Here is a 19,987-nt window from a genome sequence, read left to right as displayed (position 1 = left end):
TGGACCAACCGTGGACCCACGGAAAATTTGACTGGCAGGGCTGCCATATCTACTCAGTGGTCTGACCACAGCATGCCATCATGCCACCAAGACTATGTTGGTGATAGTTAGGGGGCAGAATTATCGCGGTTATTCTGCTAGCAGGACAACCGCTTCCACCGAAGCGCTTTCCAACATGCTGGGGAAGTACGTAGGGGTACTAACTCTTATCCGGAGGTGGTTCGGGCGTTCACTGCGACAACTCAGAAGTGGGCATATGATCGGAATAAATGGGAGACCACGATCTCCTCCATAAATGCCTCCTGTGACCTGTCTACAACATGAAATACATAATTCTTTATTTCAACACCGGAACCTAGTCATACTGATGTACATTCAGTACAATGCCTTGATGAAAGTACATGCGCAGATATCGACTGAAAGTAAGAATAGCTGACGTGACAGAAAAATGACAGGACGTGTACGACAATCAGAAGCGAAAGACCTTGATAACAAATAGTGTGAAAATTGCGGACAGAGCATATAATCAAAGCAAAGACATACGTTTACTGATTGGAGACCTTGAAAGATGTGACCTAGAACGCGCATTAGGAGTCAGAAAGTTGAAAGGATGTTGCATGATAAATGTACCTGCTCCTCGCCCATCGCGGCAGTGACCGTGACCATGACGGTGTCTGCAACTTCGTAGCCAGCCAAGATTTCTTCACCGAGCTTCCCATCGGGAAGCTTGACATCATCCTTAGTACCTCCGTCAGTGTTCATTAGATTGAGGAAGCCGTCATCGGTACCGAGCTACCGCGAATTTAAGTGACATCAGCAGACGAATGTAAACAGCACACTCACGAGCTGGTACTCAGTACGGTTCACATTGGGGACGTCCATGTTGTGGGTGGAAGGGGAGATATCTTCCTATAAAAAGGCATAAGGGAGCCGTAAGCGGCAGCGCTTATGTCTATGAGTCAATTATTGATACTTTACCATCTTTTTGTCAGTGAAGATCTGTGTGATCGGAAATTAAGGCAGCAATTCGCAGGTTTAGTGGAACATGAACGCACGTCGACACCGACGAGATGGACCTTCGCGTGACCGTGTTTTCCGGTCTTGGAGGTGGACATCTCAACGATCTTGCAGGGACGACCTGGAATAAGGTTGTCGGACCGGCAATGCAAGACAGATACAGTCTAACGCACCTTTTATGACAACGTGGCCGTTTTTGCGGAGCGCAGAACATTGCATAGGGAAAGTGAGCGAGGCACCTGCGCTAGCCTATATGACGATTATCGCGCAATCAGTTGTCTAGGATGATCGCGGGCGTTATAGATCAGATAGGCGGACCTGCTCGAACTGCTGGTTGTGTTGCTCATCGTCAGACATGATGGCGGAATAAGAAGAGAAAACAAAAATCTATGAACTGGATAAGAGGGAGGGAGATGGCGATGAACGAAAGATTGGCGTGTAGCAAAAAAGCGATTTAACTTTCAATCTCCGATGGATGTTTCCCGTTACTCCTCCACATTACATAGTCACATCCGCTCATAAGCACAACCATCCTCCAAGCTTGCACTGATACTAATCTGAGACTTGAACTTGATCAGGTACAAGTCAAATTTACAGTCACAATGCACCCGTTTGGCGGTACGCCGATATGTCCTAGATGCAGCAAGGCTGTTTATGCTGCAGAACAGGTTAGCAGCCTCGTTTCATGCTTCGCGAATTTCTTATGACGTCCGACAGGTGATGGGACCTGGCAGGAAGGTGGGCTGATCGTAGTACTCTGCAATACAAATGTTATTAATAAACGTAATCAGCTCTATCACAAGGTGAGCTCCCCCACATACGCCTCGCTTCGTGTGATTTACGACAAGTCCGGTTAGCCTTGCCTTGCCTGCACGACATGCAATAAGAGATTGGACTCGTTTACTCTTCTTGAACACGATCAGGAGGTGCGTTTTGTCTGTGAGGATGTTTTTGCGTCGTGCAGCTTACCCTTCCCTCCTTAGCCATACTGGTAATCCCCGCGGCTCTTCGTGTCTTCCAATCATTGACCTGAATTACAGCAAAACATGTCACGTTCGAAACTTCGGCACTCGCGACCTGAGGCATGCCAATCTTCCCCATCGTAATGACATGGCCTCGCCTCCACCACTTCCTGCGTCACCCGTGCGCAGCACCTTCCCTGCACCCACTCTTGTGCGCGGCGAATCTGTAGATCTAAGCCAGCGGCAAGGTGCGCGATCACCGGTGCATCCGCACAATACTGGCACAGGACGCTATACGAACGGTGCCATGTCGCCACCACCCATCCTCAAAGCGAACTCGGTCCTCCCTGCACGGTACAATCGCTCACCCATTAATCCTATTCCCGATATTAGCTCTGAAACCCGAAATCAACCTCTCAACACAAACTCGCACCGTGAGGAAGAGAGAGAAGAGACACCGGCAGAATCCACGCCGCCTTCAACGCTCACGTTTGCGGGGACAGCTACTAGCACAGCACGCATCGGTGATATGCCACGTACTGTTCCATTGAGTCCGACTAAATCGATGGGCAATGGGACTTATGCTACGTCTACCCCGAAATTATCTTCTGTGGCACTTGGACGCTCAAGTTCATCTTCGACGACGCCGTTGCAGCCAACTGGCACTGGCACGCGGTATGGCGCAGCATTTGGTAGCGGTGGCACTCCCGTAAAGGTCTTTTCTGCGGGTGCAACTCCAGCGTGTCCGCGGTGCGGGAAGAATGTTTATTTCGCTGAACAGGTAAATTTTATCAAGAGGCCGACGCGAGTTTGACTAATATGTGGGATAGATGAAGGCCATAGGAAAGACATGGCACAAGGGATGTTTGAGGTGCAAGGAGTGTAATACTCTGTTGGATTCAACTAGATTGACGGAGAAAGACGGAGAACCCCTTTGCCATCGATGCTACTCAAAGGTATGATTATTTTCTTTTCGTGTTTTCGGTATTTCTCATGCGTGCAATGTAGCTGCACGGCCCAGCAGGAAGCGGCTATGCTTTGCTCGGTAAAGCCGGCGGTTAGGCCTGTTAGGTATGTATATCGGCGACTCGGCACACCCCAATCGTTCGCACCAATTTTTACTGTCATATGAATGGACTCTACATATTTCCGCTTTCTGTTTTCTTGATTTGAATTGTTGTTGAGATACTACTGTACTGCCACTCTTCTTGATGGTGTATCGATACCTTTCACTGTCTCCGCTAGTGCTCGCTTTCGTATCCACTCGTCCATAGATTGCTCAATGCTCACTATTTTTATCGAGCTGCCAGTATCTAAGCTTGCAAGTTGCGGCACTGTTATGATCATAGATAGCCACGCAATAGCTCGAGGGGGTGAGATGAGCTTCATGGTATGTCGGATGAGGTGGGAGAAATCATCATTCTTGGAGGAATAGAAAATTTTGGTAGACTAACGACGACCTTGAGTATATTTGGGAGAGGTACAACAAATAAACAGCCAGAAACGAGACCATCGTCCAGGCTGTCTGATCGTTGCATGAAGGCCCGAGTTCATCGATGTTGTAGATGCGAAAGTGGTAGTGATGGGACGCGTGGTCGATGGTGTCGCAGTCAGTAGCTACGAATGTGACTTGGAGGTGAGGCCGCGAGCAGCGTTTTTGGGGCTCATTGTAAGAAATTGTTGGAAGGCGAAGGAGACAAATGATGAAACGAAACATGAAACGTCAGCTGGCAGAAGCAGTAAGGGGGTATGAATGGGTGAGGGGGAGTCATAGTTGTTGGCACCATCCGAAATAACACTCGCCATATTTTTCTTTCTCTGTCGTGCCACCTACCGGAGTATCATGCTCAAACGGCGCGGGCCACAGCTGAATCAGCGGGGGCGCGGGCCACTTGAGTGGTGTGAGGGTGAGGGGGGGGAGGGGGGGAGGCGGAAAGGTGACGCGAGGGTACGCATATGAAATGGTGCGGAGTCTGCGGATCATAAATATGACTGTAGATTGGCGGGACCTAGGAGCAGCCGCCAGCGGCAGTGTGATCAATCATCGGGTCAAGTAAGACAGGCAAGTTACAACGATTTATGATCTGCAAATTTGTTTAGAAACCGGCCGCGGCAAACAAAGTTAAAGAATTGTGAAATACAACATGATCTTCCAATGGACACGGTATGAATGATCATGTTGAGATATAAGCCCAGTTTTCCCATAACATAGAAACTGGGTCTGAAAGACTCGTTATTGGCACCGAAAGCTGCTGCATAAGGTGACTATTGTCGATCTACTGTAATTGGTCGTGTACTGGAGAGATCGACGAGCTTGTCCGAAGAATGACCATCCCTGATAATTCAAAACCCACAACTCTAGGGTATCGATCCCATTGATCCTACACATACTTGTTGTACATCCAAAAGCTTAAATTACGATCAACCAACCCAAAACCAACCGGGTAATATAATGGTCGAGTTATCAAGTCAAATCAATGATATCATTCTCCGCCACAACCGTCCTCGTTGATTTGCCCTTTAACATCGGCTCGAGGTCAGGGCGTTTGCTTTTGACGTGAGACAAACCATCCCCTTTCTTGGTTCTCTCTCTGGCAAGTAGCAGGGGTGCTTTGACACAAAGTTTCGTGGGTGGTAATGGTACATCGGAATCACTGGATATATCAATTATATCGTCGAACTTCTGGATCAGTCGTATAGATGGTGGTGAACCCGGGCGCATGGTCAAGCTTGACGAGCGCGGGGATGTTTGCTGCGGCAATTTTCTTGGAGATTTGGTTGCGGAGGGTGGGATGGGTTCGGAGTCAGATGACTTGGTATGTTTCTTAGAGCCGGTTTGTGAGGACTGCTGGGACGTGTGAGCGCGAATAGAATGTGTGGGCTCTGCGAAAGGATCGTCAGAAGTAATGATGAAACCTGACAGTGGGAAAGGACGAGGAGCAAGCGCAGTGGCCTGGGGTTCTACGACCGCTTTCTTCCGGCGGACTGTTGTCTTCTTCGGAGAAGATGAAAGAGGTAGGGCATCTCTATCGCTGTCGCCTTCGGCGGTGGAAACATCCTTCTTTTTCCTCTCCGTCATGTCCGAGATATCAATGATATCGTTAAATTTGCGCATCGGCTGTATGAGTGACGTTGAACCCATGCGCCTGGTCAAGCCTGGTGAGCGCGGGGATGTTTGCTGCGTTGATTTTCTTGGAGACTTAGTTATATGGGATTGTGGGGAATCTGAGTCCGATGATTTCGTATGTTTCTTAGAACCAATTTGTGACTGCCGAGGCGGATTAGCGCCAACAGGATTCTTGGGCTCCAAGCAAGGATCGTCAGAAGCACTGATGAAATCTGAGATTGGGAGGGGATGAGGAGCAAGCCCGCTATCCTGCCGTTCCGCCACCGCTTTCTTCCGACGGGTAGGTTTCTTCTTCGCAGGAGCTAGGATAGGGAGAGCATCTCCATCGCTGTCTCCCCGCGCAGCGGAAGCACCCTTCTTCCCATCCGTCTTGTTCGTTCGCTTGGTCTTTTTCTCCAGCTTTCTGCGCTGGATGTCCTCGAAGGCTTCGACGAGTTCTGGCTCCACAATCTGCACCATACATGCTGGCATCCATACACGAAGGTGGCTCTTAGGGTCTGGTGGAGGTTTCTTCCCCTTGCTCTTGCCCTTTTGCTTTCCGCCGTCCTCGTCCTCATCATCCCCTTCAGTTTCATCGAAAGTAGCATCTACTTCGATTGGGGGCCTTATTCCTTGAACACCATCCCCAGCCAGTCGTACAAGCTGTGCAGGCGCAATCTCCAGTCGATACTCAAGAATTTTATCCGTGGACGCGTGCCGTCGCGAAGAGTGAATCTTGACAATAAGCCTATCTTCTTCTGCTTCAGATTCAGTATCACTGCACTCTTCCTCCTTCCGGTTGTCTTTGCTTGGGGAGTTGAGCTTCATCGACGAAAAGTACTTTGTAATCATCTTCGAGGGTGTTCCGGGCGCGAGCTTGCCTGTTGTCTTGCTCTTTTTTGGGCTCATTGGTAAACCCTTACGCCTCTTCTCATCCTTTTCCATCGCGCCACGCCGCAAGATACGTTGTACAGCGCTTGACCATAAAACGGTGCGAAAACGCTTGATAATCACATCCTTCACACCCCATTCGAAGTACAGTTCGCAAAGTCCAGCGATTTTACCAATGTCGGGCTCTTGTTCCCAAGTGATTTCTCGCGTCGGTTTACCCTCTGTCTCGCTCGTGATAGGATTGGTGTAGGACAGTAGAATATCGACATCAGGAAAATCATCAGGAATCTTCTTTGCGAGTGCAGGCTTTTTCGATCCGATAAGACCGCTCTTGTTCGTACGCAATTCCTCGCGCACATCTTCACGCCATGTGTCAAGCCATTTCTCTAGCTCTTCACGGCTGAGGGAGCTGGCAGCTTCAAGCAGTCGGTCTCCGAATCCACAACGTGCGAGGGCAGCAGCAATGAGCTTGCCGCAACCTTGAACGCCAGCCTGATGGTAATCTCCGCCAGAGAGGAGGCCGATTAGGATACATCCTCCTTGCGAGAGACGGATGTCGTCGTGGGAGAGAATATCAGCGGCGCGATACGTCACGACGTGGTTTCCATCATCACGTCCCTCAGCGTTCTTCACCGGGTGCGCACGATTTCCGGAAAGCGTGTTGCTGGGACTATGCGACAGTTAGCGTTTGACGGTTTGCTTAGGGTGATACAATTTACTTGCGGATGACCATTGTGGCACCAAATAGAAAGTTATCAACATCATCAGAGAGTACAGCATCAATGATTCCCATGCGATTCAGATATGCAAGTTCAGCTTCAGCCTCTCCAGGAGCCTGTGCAGCGTAAATATTCTGTTCGTCATCACTTGTTGTGCACACGCACCGTTCTCCACTCAAAACCAAAAGCAGCAATAATGTTTTTCATTCCAGTAGTAAGCCAGTGCGCATTGCCGCCCACCCTCTTCCCGCGCTTGACCGAAGGCCGTTTTGGACCATCGAATACGAAGAGTGGGAGAAGAGGCATGTTCATGAGTCTAGAACAGCGAAAGAAGAGCGTACGCAGCTCCGGATTCTCTCCTTCTTTACCGTACGCGGCATGGAAGAACCAAATCGAGGCATCAATGCCTATGCGAAAGCCTCGTCGGCCACCAGCATTGGCTTCAAATCCTTGGATAACAGAGAGATGCGTTAAAGACTGTGTTTGTCCAGCAGGTCGTAGCACCTAGTAGTAGACCATGACTCAGAACGAAACTTCGTGTCAACTCATGCGACAAACCTCCCAAAGTCCCGCTACACCCATGTCCTGCAATAGTTGAAGTAGAAAAGGATCGCAAGGCAAACGCAGCCTCAGTTCACTGCTCGATGAATGATTTGCTGCAACTTGAAGTTGAATCATGCAGACAAGTTGCACGTGATCGCGTGCTTGGTTGTATTACTAAGCTAACTTGCGGCCCATTTGATGGCAGCCAAAACATACAAAGATACAAACCCCCCCCGGCCCATTTGGGGTCCAAGCCAGGACCTGTGCAAAGAATTGCGACAAGCTCGCCTGCCTTTGCATCACAGATTTAGTTGATTACTCTCTGTGTTCTTCAGCCGAGGGCGTCCCATCTACCAATCGCAAACATAAGTATTCATCTCTGGCGAGCACACAACTACTCCCACACGTATTCGTGCTGGGCCGAGAGTATGACCAAGGTCTCTCCGCAGTCCCATCGTTGGATCCACTCACCACTCGCCGACCATCTTGACCCCAGCAGACAGACAATACTCTCCCTCTGTGTCCCATCCATTTAGTGGAGACCTTGCCTGCGTCAATGTTCCGCAACCTCACAGCTCAGCACACACTGCCGCTAACTTTCTTCCCGCCTAGAGACAACGCAATGGTCCATATTCCACTGGCTTCAACGTCCTGCCTGTCGTCTCCTACCGAGCGAGCGACAGGATACGTTCTCGTACTAGGTCACTGATTTATGCTCCACCAGTTCCATCAGCGCGCCCAAACACCTTTGCATCGATTTCATCTGCTGCGCCCGATGAGAGGCTACGTACAGGATGTGCAGGAAAGTTGAATTGTTGCTCGCGAAAGACGCCAAGTCTCGAAGACATCAAAATCTCATGCGTCGCCCAAAGTTCAACTACAGTGTAATTGAATGAGTGCCGCTCAGTGCACGAAAGACAAACTCACAGTGTTTCTCAAGCTTTCTCTCGCGTCATTGGAGAACAGTCATACTCACAAGTAGCCATGGAACAAGGAGCGGATCGCAATGTCATCATGCGGCACATCAGTAGCACACTTTCCTCTTGGCAGGACAATGTCATTACGTGGACCTTTCAGCACAAAGTGCCACCTCAAATCTGATCAATCGCGATGATTAGTTGCCGCTCCTCGAGAATACATGCCCAACATTGAACAACACTGTTATACATAGCCTCACGGAGTAGAACCTGTGTGATACATCATTGCCGGAGTTTGAATTTATGCTGTAACTCTTTGTAAAATATGAATCTTCAACTGGAAGTACAGACGTAATTGCGGGGCCCGCGCTCATCACCATCGTCGCGACTTTTTAGCCCTGCGAGCACATCCGCGCTACAACCTGCAAATCATTCTGATTGAGACGGTGGCTGATTGGTATCAGGAGGCCAACGAGATGAAGAACCAGCCCCTATTATCATCATTAAACATTGCGAGGTAACATTGGCAGCGAACACAACAAACCACCATTCACCCCGATGTTCAATGTTGTTCCTGTCGATTCTGAATCAAAAGACACCACGCTTTGGTTGATATAAATATTGATTGTGCAACTGCGGCTAGGAGACGGCGGTATACTTTGTGAGGTTGAGGGTCTGACTGAGAAATCAAGAAGCTTGTCAAGGGATATCATGGGTGACAATTTAGAAACCCACTTGTTTCACCATCATCGTCGTCGTCATCATCATCATCACCATCATCATCATCATCCTCTCTGGAGAACGTAATTCCAAGTCGATCGAGCATCGCAAAGGCCTCTTGTGCTTCTTGTTCGGTGTTTACATTCACATTTATGTCTTGCATGTTTTCGTTCGGAGACAGATCTTCGGCTAATCCGCTGTATGTGAGATATGGGGGCAGAGTAAGAACCTTCACACCGACCTGAAAGATCGTCTTGATCAACGATAGTGTTTCACCATAGGATGTGATAACACACACCTGGACCCTCCTCAGTAACAGACTCGTTGCATTGCGCGGACTCCCCGAGGTTCCCTGATTAAGTTAGCCAACAAATTGAAGTTAGCAATAGGAAATTGCTGACATACTTAAGATAGTATCAATTTCTGACAACAATAGTCTATTCAGGTCATCTGAAGTTCTCTGTGTCGCTATTCAACTGCAATTCTAAGGATCTGCCATGCGGTTAGTCGACTTACTCTGATAGACGAATAATTCCGATATGAGATTTTATAAAAGTGCTTGGTCTTTGACTCGCGGACGAAAAGGTTGACAAGAAATTTGCGAAAAGATTTCTTTTGCGTCAACAGTTGGTTTCTGATTTTTATCGTCCTGCGAGAATGATTAGTGAGGTCTTTTTGCTGGGTGAAAAGCCTACTCTTCAGATAGGATCCTACCACTCCTGTAAGCTTCAGCGCAGGAAGCTTTTTGACTTGCTGAAAGGCGCTCGTGTGCTGACAAGCTGGCGAGCTCGTTCAAGGTTGCCAGAGATAATTGTAGATAGTGCGAGCCCTTTTCGTAATTTGTCCGGCCCTTCAGCAACTTGGCTATAGTAGTGGGTGAGTTCGAAGATTTGCTCGTAGGATCTACGGGCGTGGCTATCGGTATCGTGATGGTCGGAGGATCCATTGGTGAGGACTACTAAAAATGACGGGAGCTGCCAGTGGTAGCGCTGATTGCTTTAGGTTGTGTACAAAGGCTTATATGCAAGCGATTGTATACAATAAACCTGTTTCGTTTACAAGGAGATTATGGCAATATGGCAACTGGCAGTGCCAGTGGTGGACGAAAGTTACTGTATAGTTCGAGCCTTGTCGACCAAAAATCATACCATCCTCGATATCGATGAGATGCTATCATAGAACTTGTTCGGGTAACAGTTTCCTATCGCGGGGTACTTTGCAGATACATACTGGATATGAATCATTGGTTGTGCTTTGCCTGCCGGTGAGATAAGCCGCTAAGTGACTTGTGGTCCACAAAACGTTCTAACTAGGAAGTTGAAGTCCGCGAAGTGCCGGGGTCCGAATTACAAAGTTGCTTGTAGGTCCATATTTGTTCTGAAAACGTTTATGTAAGGGTACCCTTAGTTGACACCACAGCTCAAGCAGTTTTCATAGGATGGACTCAACCTCCGCTGCTCATTCCCATCTTTCTGAATTTGAGATTTGGTGGAGGGACCACTATAATTTCCTCAAAGACAAGGGCTACAAGTTACGAAGTCGCTATAGTCCGGATTGGGTGCCCTCTTGGACGAACACCAACAAAGTTGACATAAATTGCGAGGATGGAATCATGCCACGAGTAGGTGCTTCCATAAACCAATTTTGATCATCTGCCATGCGTCCTTTAGCATTATTCTTTGCTAGATGCACGGCGCACTCAAGACGACGCTCGCGTATCACTCAAACGTATAGACGTATCGCGACATCCATATGAGATAGAAATCGGTCGCTATTTCTGTAGCTCCCCTCTCAGCGAAGATCCAGCCAACCATTGCGTGCCAATTTACGATGTTTTGGAGGTACCCGGCGGCAATCATCTTGCGATAATTGTTATGCCGTTACTTCGAGATGCTACGGATCCCTATTTTGATACTGTCGGAGAAGTTGTAGACTGCATTCATCAGCTCTTTGAGGTAAAGGTCTTGATTGACTAACCCTTCGTGACTCATCTTTCCTCTTTCTTTTGAAGGGGCTGCGTTTCATGCACAGACATCACGTCGCTCACCGGTACGTATCATAGCCGCTCGAGTGACTTGGTCTCATCGCCTGGGCAAAGGGACTGCATGCAGCTAAACATACTGATGGATGGCAGCATGTTCATAGACGCATGGCATCCAAGCGACGAATACATGTCTGAGGACTTCAAACGCGTGGCCAGGCACCGCACACGCACGCAGTCTCCGCCGCGATACTATTACATAGACTTTGGCATCTCCCGCAAATATGATGTGTCCAATGCCAATCCACTGGAAATACCCATATACGGTGGAGATAAAGGAGTGCCAGAGTTCGCGGAAGCCTACACCAAACCTTGGAACCCTTTCCCAACTGATGTTTGGTATCTTGGGCATGCTATCCAAGAAACATTTCTCGACGTAAAGTGCAGCAGCGCTTCTCATTTTTCATACTCTGATTTGGACACAATAGCGCTACTCAGGTGTGGAATTCTTGAGCGGTCTGGCAATGGATATGATGCACTCCGATCCAGCACAACGTCCGAACATGGACGATGTTTTTTCTCGATTCCAGGTTCTGCGTCAAGACCTCAGCAAATGGAAATTACGTTCCCGGGTGGCTCATGATGATGAGAGATCTCTTTTTAATTTAATAGTCCACTGGGCCCGTCGCATTCAGTACTTAGTACGCAGGATTCCCTCAACGCATACCTCGCTGTCATAGAATGGACTTCTTTGTAACCAGTCTCCTACAATGCACGAGTTTTTTGCTCTCAAGTCCTCGCATCTGTAGAATGGATGTCGCGCTGACTTCACGCTGCACACTCGACTGCACATCGTCTGATGCATTGAATTCATCCGTTAAGCTGTGGTTCCTTCTAGGCTCTTACGCACAACCTTACAATGACGTCAGGTGACTAGTGGCCTTCGTGCATGCACGCAACCACGCCAAACCGCGTTTTGCTTGAAACTTAAAGTTGACACATCGGCAATGATATTTGACCCATCCTGCATTCTAGAACGACTTGTGCGACGTAGATTCGCCAAAACCTGTTCAATGCGCCAAGTCAAAAGCATCTCGAGCATAAATAACAAACTCAAGCAGGGATAACACCCCACAACCTAAAGTCCCTGCTGCTTGCGCCAATAGAAAACGAGATCTGGCCGTCAGGTTTGCACCAGCCTTGAGCAATGACGTCCCAGACAGACAGTTCGTAGCGGGAGAGTGTGATCGAGACATGCTTCGTATTGTACGGTCCGATTTCAACATTTGTAAATCCCTTCAGAACCGAAGGAGGTTCGCCGGCGGAAGACGGGTGGTGGACGTAGAGCTGAGGAATCTATTCGAAGTTGAGCGCAGGGTTAAGTGCGGCTAAAGTAACAGGTTTCACAAACCTCAGTCCCGGACAGAGTTCCAGTGTTAGTGACCTTGAAAGTGACCTTGAATGCGGGCTCATGGAGCCTGGGAGCGGCATCAGCCTGCAGATCTGTCATTGGTGGTGAAAATCTCACCAGAGCGCAGTAGAAGACCCTTCGGCGATGGGCGACGCCTCCCCGTTCTCCCACGCAGTGATCAAATCTGCCTGATCAACGTTTGATGACTGAATAGTAGTCACGCCCAGGTCGGAGTACGAGAACGTGGTGTAGCTCAAGCCGAAGCCAAACTCGAAGCGCGGCGTGATATTGGCCTGTAGTTCCCCTTATTCAAGACGCGAAAGCACAAAGCAGATTCGGGTATCTCACTTGATCAAAGTGGCGATAATCGATGAATAACCTACAGAGATCGTAAAATCAATCCAGAACGGCCTTGGCCGAGTGTACGTACCCCTCCGTATAATCGATTGTCACAATGTCGGTTCCAGAACCATTAGTGATGAGTTGTGCGGGATAATCAGCAAGATCCTTGGCAATGGTATAAGGCAGTCTTCCAGAAGGGTTGTATGCGCCATAAAGTACATCAGCAATAGAATTGCCTGCTTCCTGGCCTTGGATGCCGGCCCAGACGACGGCAGTGATGTTAGGGTGCTCAATCCAGGGCTCCAAAATGAGCGGGCCGACGCTGTTTACGACAACTATTGTATTGTTGTTCTGCGCGGCGACAGCAAGGATAAGGTCATCACCGTTGTTCCAGGCAGTGAGGTTGTTACTGGCAGGGAATGAAGATCACCATCACCTGAAGATGTGAGAGACGTACCGATCGCCCTCGTTGCCATCAACAGTAAGATAACCCTCGCCAGAGTCCGAGTTGGTGAAAACCAGAGCGACGGCCTGACCAAACGCCATGCTACCAGCGAGAACAGTGTTCCAGTCGTCAAAGTCCCAGAACACGCTGCTGCCATCCTGGCGAGCACGCTCCTGGATACCCTCAAGAGGCGAAATAAGGTAAGGGAAGTAACCAGTCCTATGCGGCGCCAACCTTGTTCAGGAACAATACAAGTATATCTGAGAACGAACATACCCAGATCCCCAGCCCATGGCAAGAATGCCATCACTACCGCCGCCACCAATCTGCTGTGTAAACTCGTTCGGGCCAGATTTGCCTGGACCCGCATCACTTCCGATCAATACCAAGTTCTTGGGTTTGTTCAATGGCAGTGCGCCGTCTTTATTTTTCAAAAGTACCGTCCCGGCCGCGCCAATCTCCCTCACAAGCTTGTAATGATCCGACTGCACGTTTACATGCTTGTTGTTCACTTCATCATTCGGATTGAATAAGTTGAAGTTTGTTGCAGGATAGTCCTCGTCTTGGTGAAGGTAGTACCAAGCAGCAATGATACGCGTTGCCATATCGTCCAGGCGAGCCATGCTGATATATCCGTCGTTCACATATTCCGTGAGGTTGCCCCCGAAGTAGGAGTTGCCAGAGTCACCACTGATATCACCGGGCATAGTCATGTCAAGCCCTGCAACAGCAGAGAGGGTCGACATTGTCGCCCACCAGTCAGATAGAATGAAGCCTTGGAAACCGTACTCCCGCTTCAAGATGTCATTGAGCATCTTGTCGTTGTTGCATGCGTAGGTTTCGTTGATGAGGTCTGTAGACCTCAAATGATGCAAATGGTATAGGACATGATTGGAGCTTACTGTAGCTGCACATGACGGCTGAAACACCAGCCATGACGCTGCGCAGGAACGGGTGCGCGTAAATCTCATGTTGAGTCCGGTCATCAACATTTGAGGATTCTATACCTCGAAAATGCTCCTGTTCACTAGAGGGACAGATAAGAACAAGCGCAAATTGGTGTAACGGGAAACGAACTTGTTTATGAAGTGCTTGACGCAGGATTGTACTCCGCCGTGTTGCAGGCCTAAAACTGTCTCATACGCAGACTCGCCGGCCAGGAAAGGGTCGGCACCGAAACCCTCCCAATTGCGGCCACCTTGAGGGATGCGTCCCATATTCATCATTGGGCCATTGGCAATGTTGACGCCCTTGCCCTTGAACTCTTGACCCAAAGCCAGGCCACGAGCACGCATTAAAGCACGATTCCAGCTGTGATACATATCAGAAATATTACGTTGGGGAGTTGTCGGTGATTTACGTGGACGCTACCTGAATGCCAGCTGGAAACACAGTCGCAAAGTCTACATAATTGACGGCGAGAGGTGAGTCCTGGCTCATCATCAGACAAATATTTCATAAATTCAAGCTATGCACCTCAAGACACAAACCAGGGAAGTTCTTATTGGGTGGGGTGTTACCAATGCAGAAGCCATTCCCCAAACCGACTCCAGTGGTGATGCTGACTTTTTCCTCCATGGTATAATCTAATATCTGGGTAGAAAGTATATTCAGCACGTGCCGGCATCGGTGATTATGGGAAGTGTTACAAAATTCATGATGAAATTGGCAAGACGACCAAAATTATTGCACTCACATGGTTCTTGGCCTTCTGGTAGGCAGCGGCCCACGCAGGCGCAAAATCGGGCACAATGTGCGGATCGCTGCTGACATTGGGAGGGTTCAAAGGATCGGTTGCGGGGAAAACCGGGGGGCGAGGGTTGAGAGTAGGTGTAGGGTAGGGAATGAATGAATAGTTAGAGAGTGGAATAGTGACGACACCGGCTGTAGTGGACGCGGCTGGGATGTTGGCGGGTGCGAAAGTTGTAGTGAAGCTTATTGTATCACTTGACGAAGAATTGGATGAAGTTGTTGCCGACGAAAACGAGCCAGCTAAATGAACGTTAAAATTAAGCCCTGGAGTTGGGGGCGGGCCAAGGCCGGCGCACCTAGAGCACAGGGAAATATACACAACAGCGACAGTAGCTTGGGTAGGTGGGCTGAACGCGTCATGTTTTGTGGAACAAACGAGCGAAAGGACCTACAAAATTCAACAGCTGGGACATTTTATGAACTGTGTGCTAGCACTTTGTACTTAATTATTTGAGCCACGAGGCTGCTGACGATTGGCAATACCGCATCATAGCTACGGACCACGGTACGGTTGCGTGTCATGATCGCACTGGCACCGGGCTTGTTCCGCAGATCATATAGAGGCCCTCGATGATAGAATTGACGAACTAGAAGGCTGATGCGTAAGATTTTAGGATCATCATACAGTCGAACATAGCATTCATTATGCATGACTGAAGCAGTACTGCTAAGTAGTAGTATTGTTCAGCAGAGCTGATTTGTCAGCAAGCTCATTTTGAGCGGAGTCCATAAACAACTGGAGACAGGGTTCGGAGATTGATTTACTTCTTGCTCACCTTCCAATTCGTTGCACTCGCCGTCACGCTCTCGAGATTTTTGTTGTTGACATCCCGGTTTTAAAAATGTGGAGGCCTGCTACTCGCGAGGTGACTGGGACGAATGAAGGTCGGTCCCATTTTTGCGACAAAACCTTACATTTGCTGATAAATGTTTATTCAGTTCCGCTGGGCACCCGTCGTCGTTTTGGACCAGCACCTGCAGAAGAAACTGCGCGCCCACAGCTTGCCCAACCATCTCCCTCTGCCTATCCAAAACAGTCCAATCAAGACCAAGACTCGAGGAGGGGGAGGGAGGAAACCCCCACCAATTCCCAAGGTAAGCCCATCATCCTTGAACACCGACTTCCCAAGTCGTGCTTCCTTGCCAAGCATTTCTCTATAGCAGGTCCTGTGAGATTTGCTGGCGATCCTGGCAGCTCGTCTGTTGCGATTGCTGTTACAACCTTACTAATTACTAACTGACTGTGTTACTAACCCTGATACTATGTGCTTTTCACTTACCCACAGCTGACGCTAATGGTGCTCGCAAAAGGCGCAGCCGCTGGGGAGAAGCAAAGACGGACATCCCTGGTTTACCTACTGCCATCTCTGCTGCCGGCGTTTCCCAGGCACAACTCGACAATTATGCAATTCACCTTCGGTTGGAAGAAATCAATCGCAAGCTGCGATTGAACGATTTTATCCCGCCCGAGCGTGAGCGGTAAGTAGATGATGGTTTGACGTCTTCAGGGACATATGCTCATTCTGGTATTAGGTCACCTTCGCCCCCTCCCACCTATGACGGCCACGGTCGCCGTACTAACACCCGCGAGGTCCGCTATCGCAAAAAGCTGGAAGACGAACGAATCCGCCTCGTCGATCGTGCTATGAAGAATGACCCCAACTTCCGCCCTCCTGTCGAATATCACCAGCAAAAGCGTTCCCAACGTCCATCCGAAAAAGTCTATATACCTGTCAAGGAATTTCCGGAAATTAATTTCTTCGGTCTTCTTGTCGGTCCTCGTGGCAATAGTTTGAAGAAGATGGAGAGGGAAAGTGGTGCCAAAATTAGTATTCGTGGCAAAGGAAGCGTCAAGGAAGGCAAAGCTCGTCCTGACCAGTACGCTGACGACGCAGAAGAAGATCTCCACTGTCTGGTTCTTGCTGATTCTGAAGAGAAAGTTGCAGCATGCGTAAAGATGATCAATAGGGTCATTGAAACAGTAAGATCCCTAGTTTGTATCATCGACCATTTGCTGAAAGTTTCTTCAGGCTGCCTCTACTCCTGAGGGTCAGAATGACCACAAGCGCAATCAGCTTCGCGAGCTCGCAGCATTGAACGGTACCTTACGTGACGACGAAAACCAGATTTGTCAGAATTGTGGCGGTCTTGGTCACCGAAAATATGACTGTCCAGAACAGCGCAACTTCACAGCTAACATCATCTGTCGTGTCTGTGGTAGTGCAGGCCACATGGCGCGCGACTGTACCGTTAACAAGGACCCCAACGCAATCGCTATGGGCAGCCCCCCTCCTATGAACAAGGGAGGGTTCGACTCTGAGTACGCTAGCCTGATGGCAGAGCTTGGCGAGAGTGGCAGAGGCACAGGCGGCGATACAGCCAAGAGCTCGTGGGGTGGCCCCAGTGCTGGTCATGATATCACTGCAGGCGGGTCCAGCATTCCTCCTTGGCGCCGACCAGAGTCCTGGCAATCCAACAACCCTCCGCAAAACCAAGGTTACCGCCCACCACAAGCCTACAGTGGCTACAGCGCTCCTGGGTACAGCGCGCAGTGGGGCCAGCAAGGCTACCCAGGTTACGGCTCACAGGATTATGCAGCGAATTACGCCCAGTACTACCAACAGCAATATGCCCAGCAACAGCCCTCATAGTGACGAGTCTTTGCCTGTCGGTAAACTCACCTAACAGCCCCATAATTTCCGCCCACTTGACCAAGATTTGTTTCCGTATTCACATCTCATAGCAGCTCGTTCTTCCCTCACTTTCGGGTGAAGCATGGAGTCCAGGAACCGTACTCACTGCAGCTGACATCCAGCATTGTTTAGGACCGTTATTGATAGCAGGGTAGCTCTTATTGATTGAATTGATTGTAGCTCACGTTTCCTTGATGAATTTCATCCTATGAATTTGTAAACATAGTCGCGTGATAAGCTTAGCTTAGTCTATGCCTGACGGCCATCCAAATGCAAGACAAACCGAGAAGTACGTATGTAGTCTTTCCAGGCTGCATATGCGCGCTGCTTAAGGCCTAAAGAATGACGCGGACTTTGAAAACTATTCCAAGTTGTGTAAACTGCGCAACTCGTCTGTCACTCTGTGGACTTGCAACGGGAAACGTTCAGTCTAGTCTGCGACAATCTGCCCTCATCGTATCCAACGCTGGACTCGTCGTTCTTTAGTGTCGGAGGCTAATCGCTGCCATTAGAAGGAAGATTTCAAGACAGCCGTTCCTTCTATATATCGACATGTAGTTCAAAAGACGCCTGAAAATACAATATGCACAGCTGACTACATACCATGCGAAAAGGCCGAGTCAAGCACATTTACAAAACGGCGAGATGGAGGATGAGGGGCGGTGTGGGACCCACCGGTGGTTGGTAGACCTCATCGGACGAGAAGGACCTGCCACGTTATGGTGCACAGCACCACCAGGATGCACTTTGGGAAGGGGAGTCACCACATTGTGATGCCTACCGACTTACTCAACGAGAAGCAAGCGGGAATGAAGAGCTTCTTCCTGGCATTCTATTATCTTAAACGGCCACCATGAACTCAATGGTGGCAGTGTGAGATGATCAAATGCGATATCAAGATTTCACACTCATGCCAGGATCGCCGCCAGGAGCGAGGATCTCACAAATAGATCACCACGAACAACTCGTTTCCGGATGCGAATGGCACATTTCACCACATGATCGGACCTACTTCGTCGATCACAGTACTCGAACCACATCGAGGAAGAAGCCAACGCCAAAACGTCCACCAGGGAGCTTGACACTGGATTGCGTCATTCAAGATCATTCCAATGTCATTTGGAGCCTTGCACGTTTGGGCACCAGTTGAAATATAATGAGCACGTCAGGCGATGGTTCAATTTGTTGAGATGGAGAGCCGGTGGGGATGCTTCGAATAGTCGTGGAGGACCGGTTGGTCCAGTCGCAATGTGTTCGGATGAAACAAGGATCGTGAGTGAAAGCATAGACGGGAGACTACGGTTGTGGGACATCAGGAAGGGCAGCATGTCACAAGCAATGGGATGGACAAGGTAATACATGTGTGGTTGGGGGACAGCGAGCTGCTATTCGAGATTAAAGGATATGAAGAGACAGTGATGTCGTTGTGTTGATCCAAGGATGGTACATGCATCTTCTCTGCATCAGTCGATTGACGGGGAGGAGCTTGCGGTGTATGCCCTCTGTATTTCCCTTGATGTTGGAGCCTGGGAGCAGACAGGCGGACGATGATCATGTGAGTGCGAGTGTGGTTATTCATTGTCAACGTCTTTTCTAAAGCGGGTTTTGGTTGTCATTCAGATTGCGGATAATGACTATAATCGCGACGTGAAGCTCAAGGCGAATCATCTGCACTTCTATATATGAATACTGCATCTCTTTTTTTTTGCCAGGGACGTACAGTCTGACCGAGATATGTGCGTCAGGCTGCTGTGAACAACCAGACCCTTTTCTCATTTGTGTCGTTAGATGTTTGAAGTGCATCTGGTATCCAAGTAGCAGCCCAACAAGAGAGGCTTGGCAAAATGTGTCAGTAATCCTTGCTTTTTTTGCTCCTAAGTTCTTGCAAGTTTGACATGAATACAGGGCGAGGACTTTTGGAACACTGATACGCACCGCGCGCCTCATCAAGCAGCTACTCCTGCGAGCCCATCGTCTGCCCTTCATCGGCGCCAATTGGTCGGTTCCCTGCTTTTCAAATTTCAGCACTCAATCTGCAAATGCACCACAATCAGTACGCCAGGTACCGCTCGAACCACGGTATCGGAAGTTCAGCCTGCTTCTTGTAGGAATCTCTAGATGAATCGTCGATTTAGCTGCCTTGTCGCGAGGAAGATGTAAGCGTTCGACATGATCGATATTCACCCTGTTTAATAGATTTGATATTTCCCATGAGATGGACACAGAAGCAGCTGCAGCTATACATTGTACATGCGGTAACGAGGCTGACGGTTTAGCACTCTACTACGCCAGGGATACAAGGGGCTATCAACAACAGAGGCTCGAGTGTGGTGGTGGGACAGGAGAAATTGTCTATGGAGGGGTAAGCTTCCATGTATTTTTTATCGTCGTCGTCCCACCTCGCATCAGTTACGAGGTGATCTACTGAGACTCTCATGTTACTTTAATAATCTTCGCTCTTCCCCCTCTTATGATTGACTGTATGTTG

The 19,987-nt window shown here is 49.1% G+C and overlaps 7 protein-coding genes across 7 annotated transcripts; 3 read left to right on the top strand and 4 right to left on the bottom strand.

Annotated features, from left to right (window-relative positions):
- Positions 1-117: 117 nt before the first annotated feature.
- DEU56DRAFT_879509 (initiation factor 5a) lies at positions 118-1,480 on the bottom strand. Its single transcript, XM_041356064.1, has 8 exons — positions 1,336-1,480; positions 1,191-1,266; positions 1,056-1,138; positions 979-999; positions 844-909; positions 631-792; positions 544-575; positions 118-484 (listed from the first exon to the last, which is right to left on the bottom strand). Exons 1-7 carry the CDS (start codon positions 1,372-1,374, stop codon positions 546-548), a joined length of 477 nt encoding a protein of 158 aa, XP_041213430.1. The 5' UTR covers positions 1,375-1,480; the 3' UTR covers positions 118-484; positions 544-545.
- A 20-nt stretch (positions 1,481-1,500) lies between these two features.
- Positions 1,501-3,288, top strand: DEU56DRAFT_776166 (uncharacterized protein). Its single transcript, XM_041351692.1, has 8 exons — positions 1,501-1,685; positions 1,735-1,755; positions 1,809-1,820; positions 1,875-1,943; positions 2,001-2,008; positions 2,058-2,760; positions 2,810-2,935; positions 2,988-3,288. Exons 1-8 carry the CDS (start codon positions 1,620-1,622, stop codon positions 3,039-3,041), a joined length of 1,059 nt encoding a protein of 352 aa, XP_041213429.1. The 5' UTR covers positions 1,501-1,619; the 3' UTR covers positions 3,042-3,288.
- Positions 3,289-4,310: 1,022 nt separating this feature from the next.
- Positions 4,311-7,393, bottom strand: DEU56DRAFT_776160 (uncharacterized protein). The gene is made up of 4 exons (XM_041351691.1): positions 7,254-7,393; positions 6,861-7,199; positions 6,696-6,811; positions 4,311-6,646 (listed from the first exon to the last, which is right to left on the bottom strand). Exons 1-4 carry the CDS (start codon positions 7,371-7,373, stop codon positions 4,444-4,446), a joined length of 2,778 nt encoding a protein of 925 aa, XP_041213428.1. The 5' UTR covers positions 7,374-7,393; the 3' UTR covers positions 4,311-4,443.
- A 1,400-nt stretch (positions 7,394-8,793) lies between these two features.
- Positions 8,794-10,129, bottom strand: DEU56DRAFT_776159 (uncharacterized protein). The gene is made up of 7 exons (XM_041351690.1): positions 10,102-10,129; positions 9,571-10,045; positions 9,392-9,524; positions 9,281-9,335; positions 9,174-9,227; positions 8,891-9,116; positions 8,794-8,834 (listed from the first exon to the last, which is right to left on the bottom strand). Exons 2-6 carry the CDS (start codon positions 9,819-9,821, stop codon positions 8,941-8,943), a joined length of 669 nt encoding a protein of 222 aa, XP_041213427.1. The 5' UTR covers positions 9,822-10,045; positions 10,102-10,129; the 3' UTR covers positions 8,794-8,834; positions 8,891-8,940.
- A 184-nt stretch (positions 10,130-10,313) lies between these two features.
- DEU56DRAFT_727710 (uncharacterized protein) lies at positions 10,314-11,596 on the top strand (the record flags this gene model as incomplete). The annotated part of the gene is given in 5 exon segments (XM_041348003.1): positions 10,314-10,496; positions 10,546-10,830; positions 10,887-10,924; positions 10,974-11,354; positions 11,371-11,596. The coding sequence occupies 5 exon segments, from the start codon at positions 10,314-10,316 to the stop codon at positions 11,594-11,596; spliced, it is 1,113 nt and encodes a 370-aa protein (XP_041213426.1).
- A 263-nt stretch (positions 11,597-11,859) lies between these two features.
- On the bottom strand, positions 11,860-15,448 carry DEU56DRAFT_879500 (glycoside hydrolase family 3 protein). The gene is made up of 13 exons (XM_041356063.1): positions 15,103-15,448; positions 14,751-15,046; positions 14,531-14,647; positions 14,415-14,485; positions 14,132-14,365; positions 13,957-14,081; positions 13,331-13,907; positions 13,067-13,273; positions 12,698-13,018; positions 12,616-12,646; positions 12,385-12,560; positions 12,268-12,334; positions 11,860-12,212 (listed from the first exon to the last, which is right to left on the bottom strand). Exons 1-13 carry the CDS (start codon positions 15,164-15,166, stop codon positions 11,970-11,972), a joined length of 2,529 nt encoding a protein of 842 aa, XP_041213425.1. The 5' UTR covers positions 15,167-15,448; the 3' UTR covers positions 11,860-11,969.
- A 117-nt stretch (positions 15,449-15,565) lies between these two features.
- DEU56DRAFT_776134 (uncharacterized protein) lies at positions 15,566-17,720 on the top strand. Its single transcript, XM_041351689.1, has 5 exons — positions 15,566-15,691; positions 15,746-15,901; positions 16,093-16,285; positions 16,340-16,787; positions 16,837-17,720. Exons 1-5 carry the CDS (start codon positions 15,649-15,651, stop codon positions 17,455-17,457), a joined length of 1,461 nt encoding a protein of 486 aa, XP_041213424.1. The 5' UTR covers positions 15,566-15,648; the 3' UTR covers positions 17,458-17,720.
- The last annotated feature ends 2,267 nt before the right edge of the window (positions 17,721-19,987 follow it).

This window comes from Suillus clintonianus (assembly GCF_016758775.1).
Source record: "Suillus clintonianus strain FC179 chromosome Unknown DEU56scaffold_7, whole genome shotgun sequence".
NCBI lineage: Eukaryota > Fungi > Basidiomycota > Agaricomycetes > Boletales > Suillaceae > Suillus > Suillus clintonianus.
Note: the sequence above shows the minus strand (reverse complement) of the source record. Positions and strands in the feature narration are given on the sequence as shown.

Coding starts and splice junctions, on each gene's coding strand:
- DEU56DRAFT_879509 (XM_041356064.1), bottom strand. CDS start 1,374: ATGTCTGACGATGAGCAACACAACCAGCAGTTCGAGCAG. Junction 1,139..1,190: donor CGGCCACGTTGTCATAAAAG/GTGCGTTAGACT, acceptor ACCTTATTCCAG/GTCGTCCCTGCAAGATCGTT. Junction 793..843: donor ACCGTACTGAGTACCAGCTC/GTGAGTGTGCTG, acceptor AATTCGCGGTAG/CTCGGTACCGATGACGGCTT.
- DEU56DRAFT_776166 (XM_041351692.1), top strand. CDS start 1,620: ATGCACCCGTTTGGCGGTACGCCGATATGTCCTAGATGCAGCAAGGCT. Junction 1,686..1,734: donor CTGTTTATGCTGCAGAACAG/GTTAGCAGCCTC, acceptor GACGTCCGACAG/GTGATGGGACCTGGCAGGAA. Junction 2,936..2,987: donor GCCATCGATGCTACTCAAAG/GTATGATTATTT, acceptor CGTGCAATGTAG/CTGCACGGCCCAGCAGGAAG.
- DEU56DRAFT_776160 (XM_041351691.1), bottom strand. CDS start 7,373: ATGATTCAACTTCAAGTTGCAGCAAATCATTCATCGAGCAGTGAACTG. Junction 7,200..7,253: donor GTGTAGCGGGACTTTGGGAG/GTTTGTCGCATG, acceptor GTCTACTACTAG/GTGCTACGACCTGCTGGACA. Junction 6,812..6,860: donor TTGGTTTTGAGTGGAGAACG/GTGCGTGTGCAC, acceptor TACGCTGCACAG/GCTCCTGGAGAGGCTGAAGC.
- DEU56DRAFT_776159 (XM_041351690.1), bottom strand. CDS start 9,821: ATGGATCCTCCGACCATCACGATACCGATAGCCACGCCCGTAGATCCT. Junction 9,525..9,570: donor GGTAGGATCCTATCTGAAGA/GTAGGCTTTTCA, acceptor TCATTCTCGCAG/GACGATAAAAATCAGAAACC. Junction 9,117..9,173: donor TGTTACTGAGGAGGGTCCAG/GTGTGTGTTATC, acceptor ACGATCTTTCAG/GTCGGTGTGAAGGTTCTTAC.
- DEU56DRAFT_879500 (XM_041356063.1), bottom strand. CDS start 15,166: ATGACGCGTTCAGCCCACCTACCCAAGCTACTGTCGCTGTTGTGTATA. Junction 14,082..14,131: donor GTCAAGCACTTCATAAACAA/GTTCGTTTCCCG, acceptor CTGTCCCTCTAG/TGAACAGGAGCATTTTCGAG. Junction 12,335..12,384: donor GGGTCTTCTACTGCGCTCTG/GTGAGATTTTCA, acceptor TGCCGCTCCCAG/GCTCCATGAGCCCGCATTCA.
- DEU56DRAFT_776134 (XM_041351689.1), top strand. CDS start 15,649: ATGTGGAGGCCTGCTACTCGCGAGGTGACTGGGACGAATGAAG. Junction 15,692..15,745: donor GGTGACTGGGACGAATGAAG/GTCGGTCCCATT, acceptor ATGTTTATTCAG/TTCCGCTGGGCACCCGTCGT. Junction 16,788..16,836: donor TCAATAGGGTCATTGAAACA/GTAAGATCCCTA, acceptor AAGTTTCTTCAG/GCTGCCTCTACTCCTGAGGG.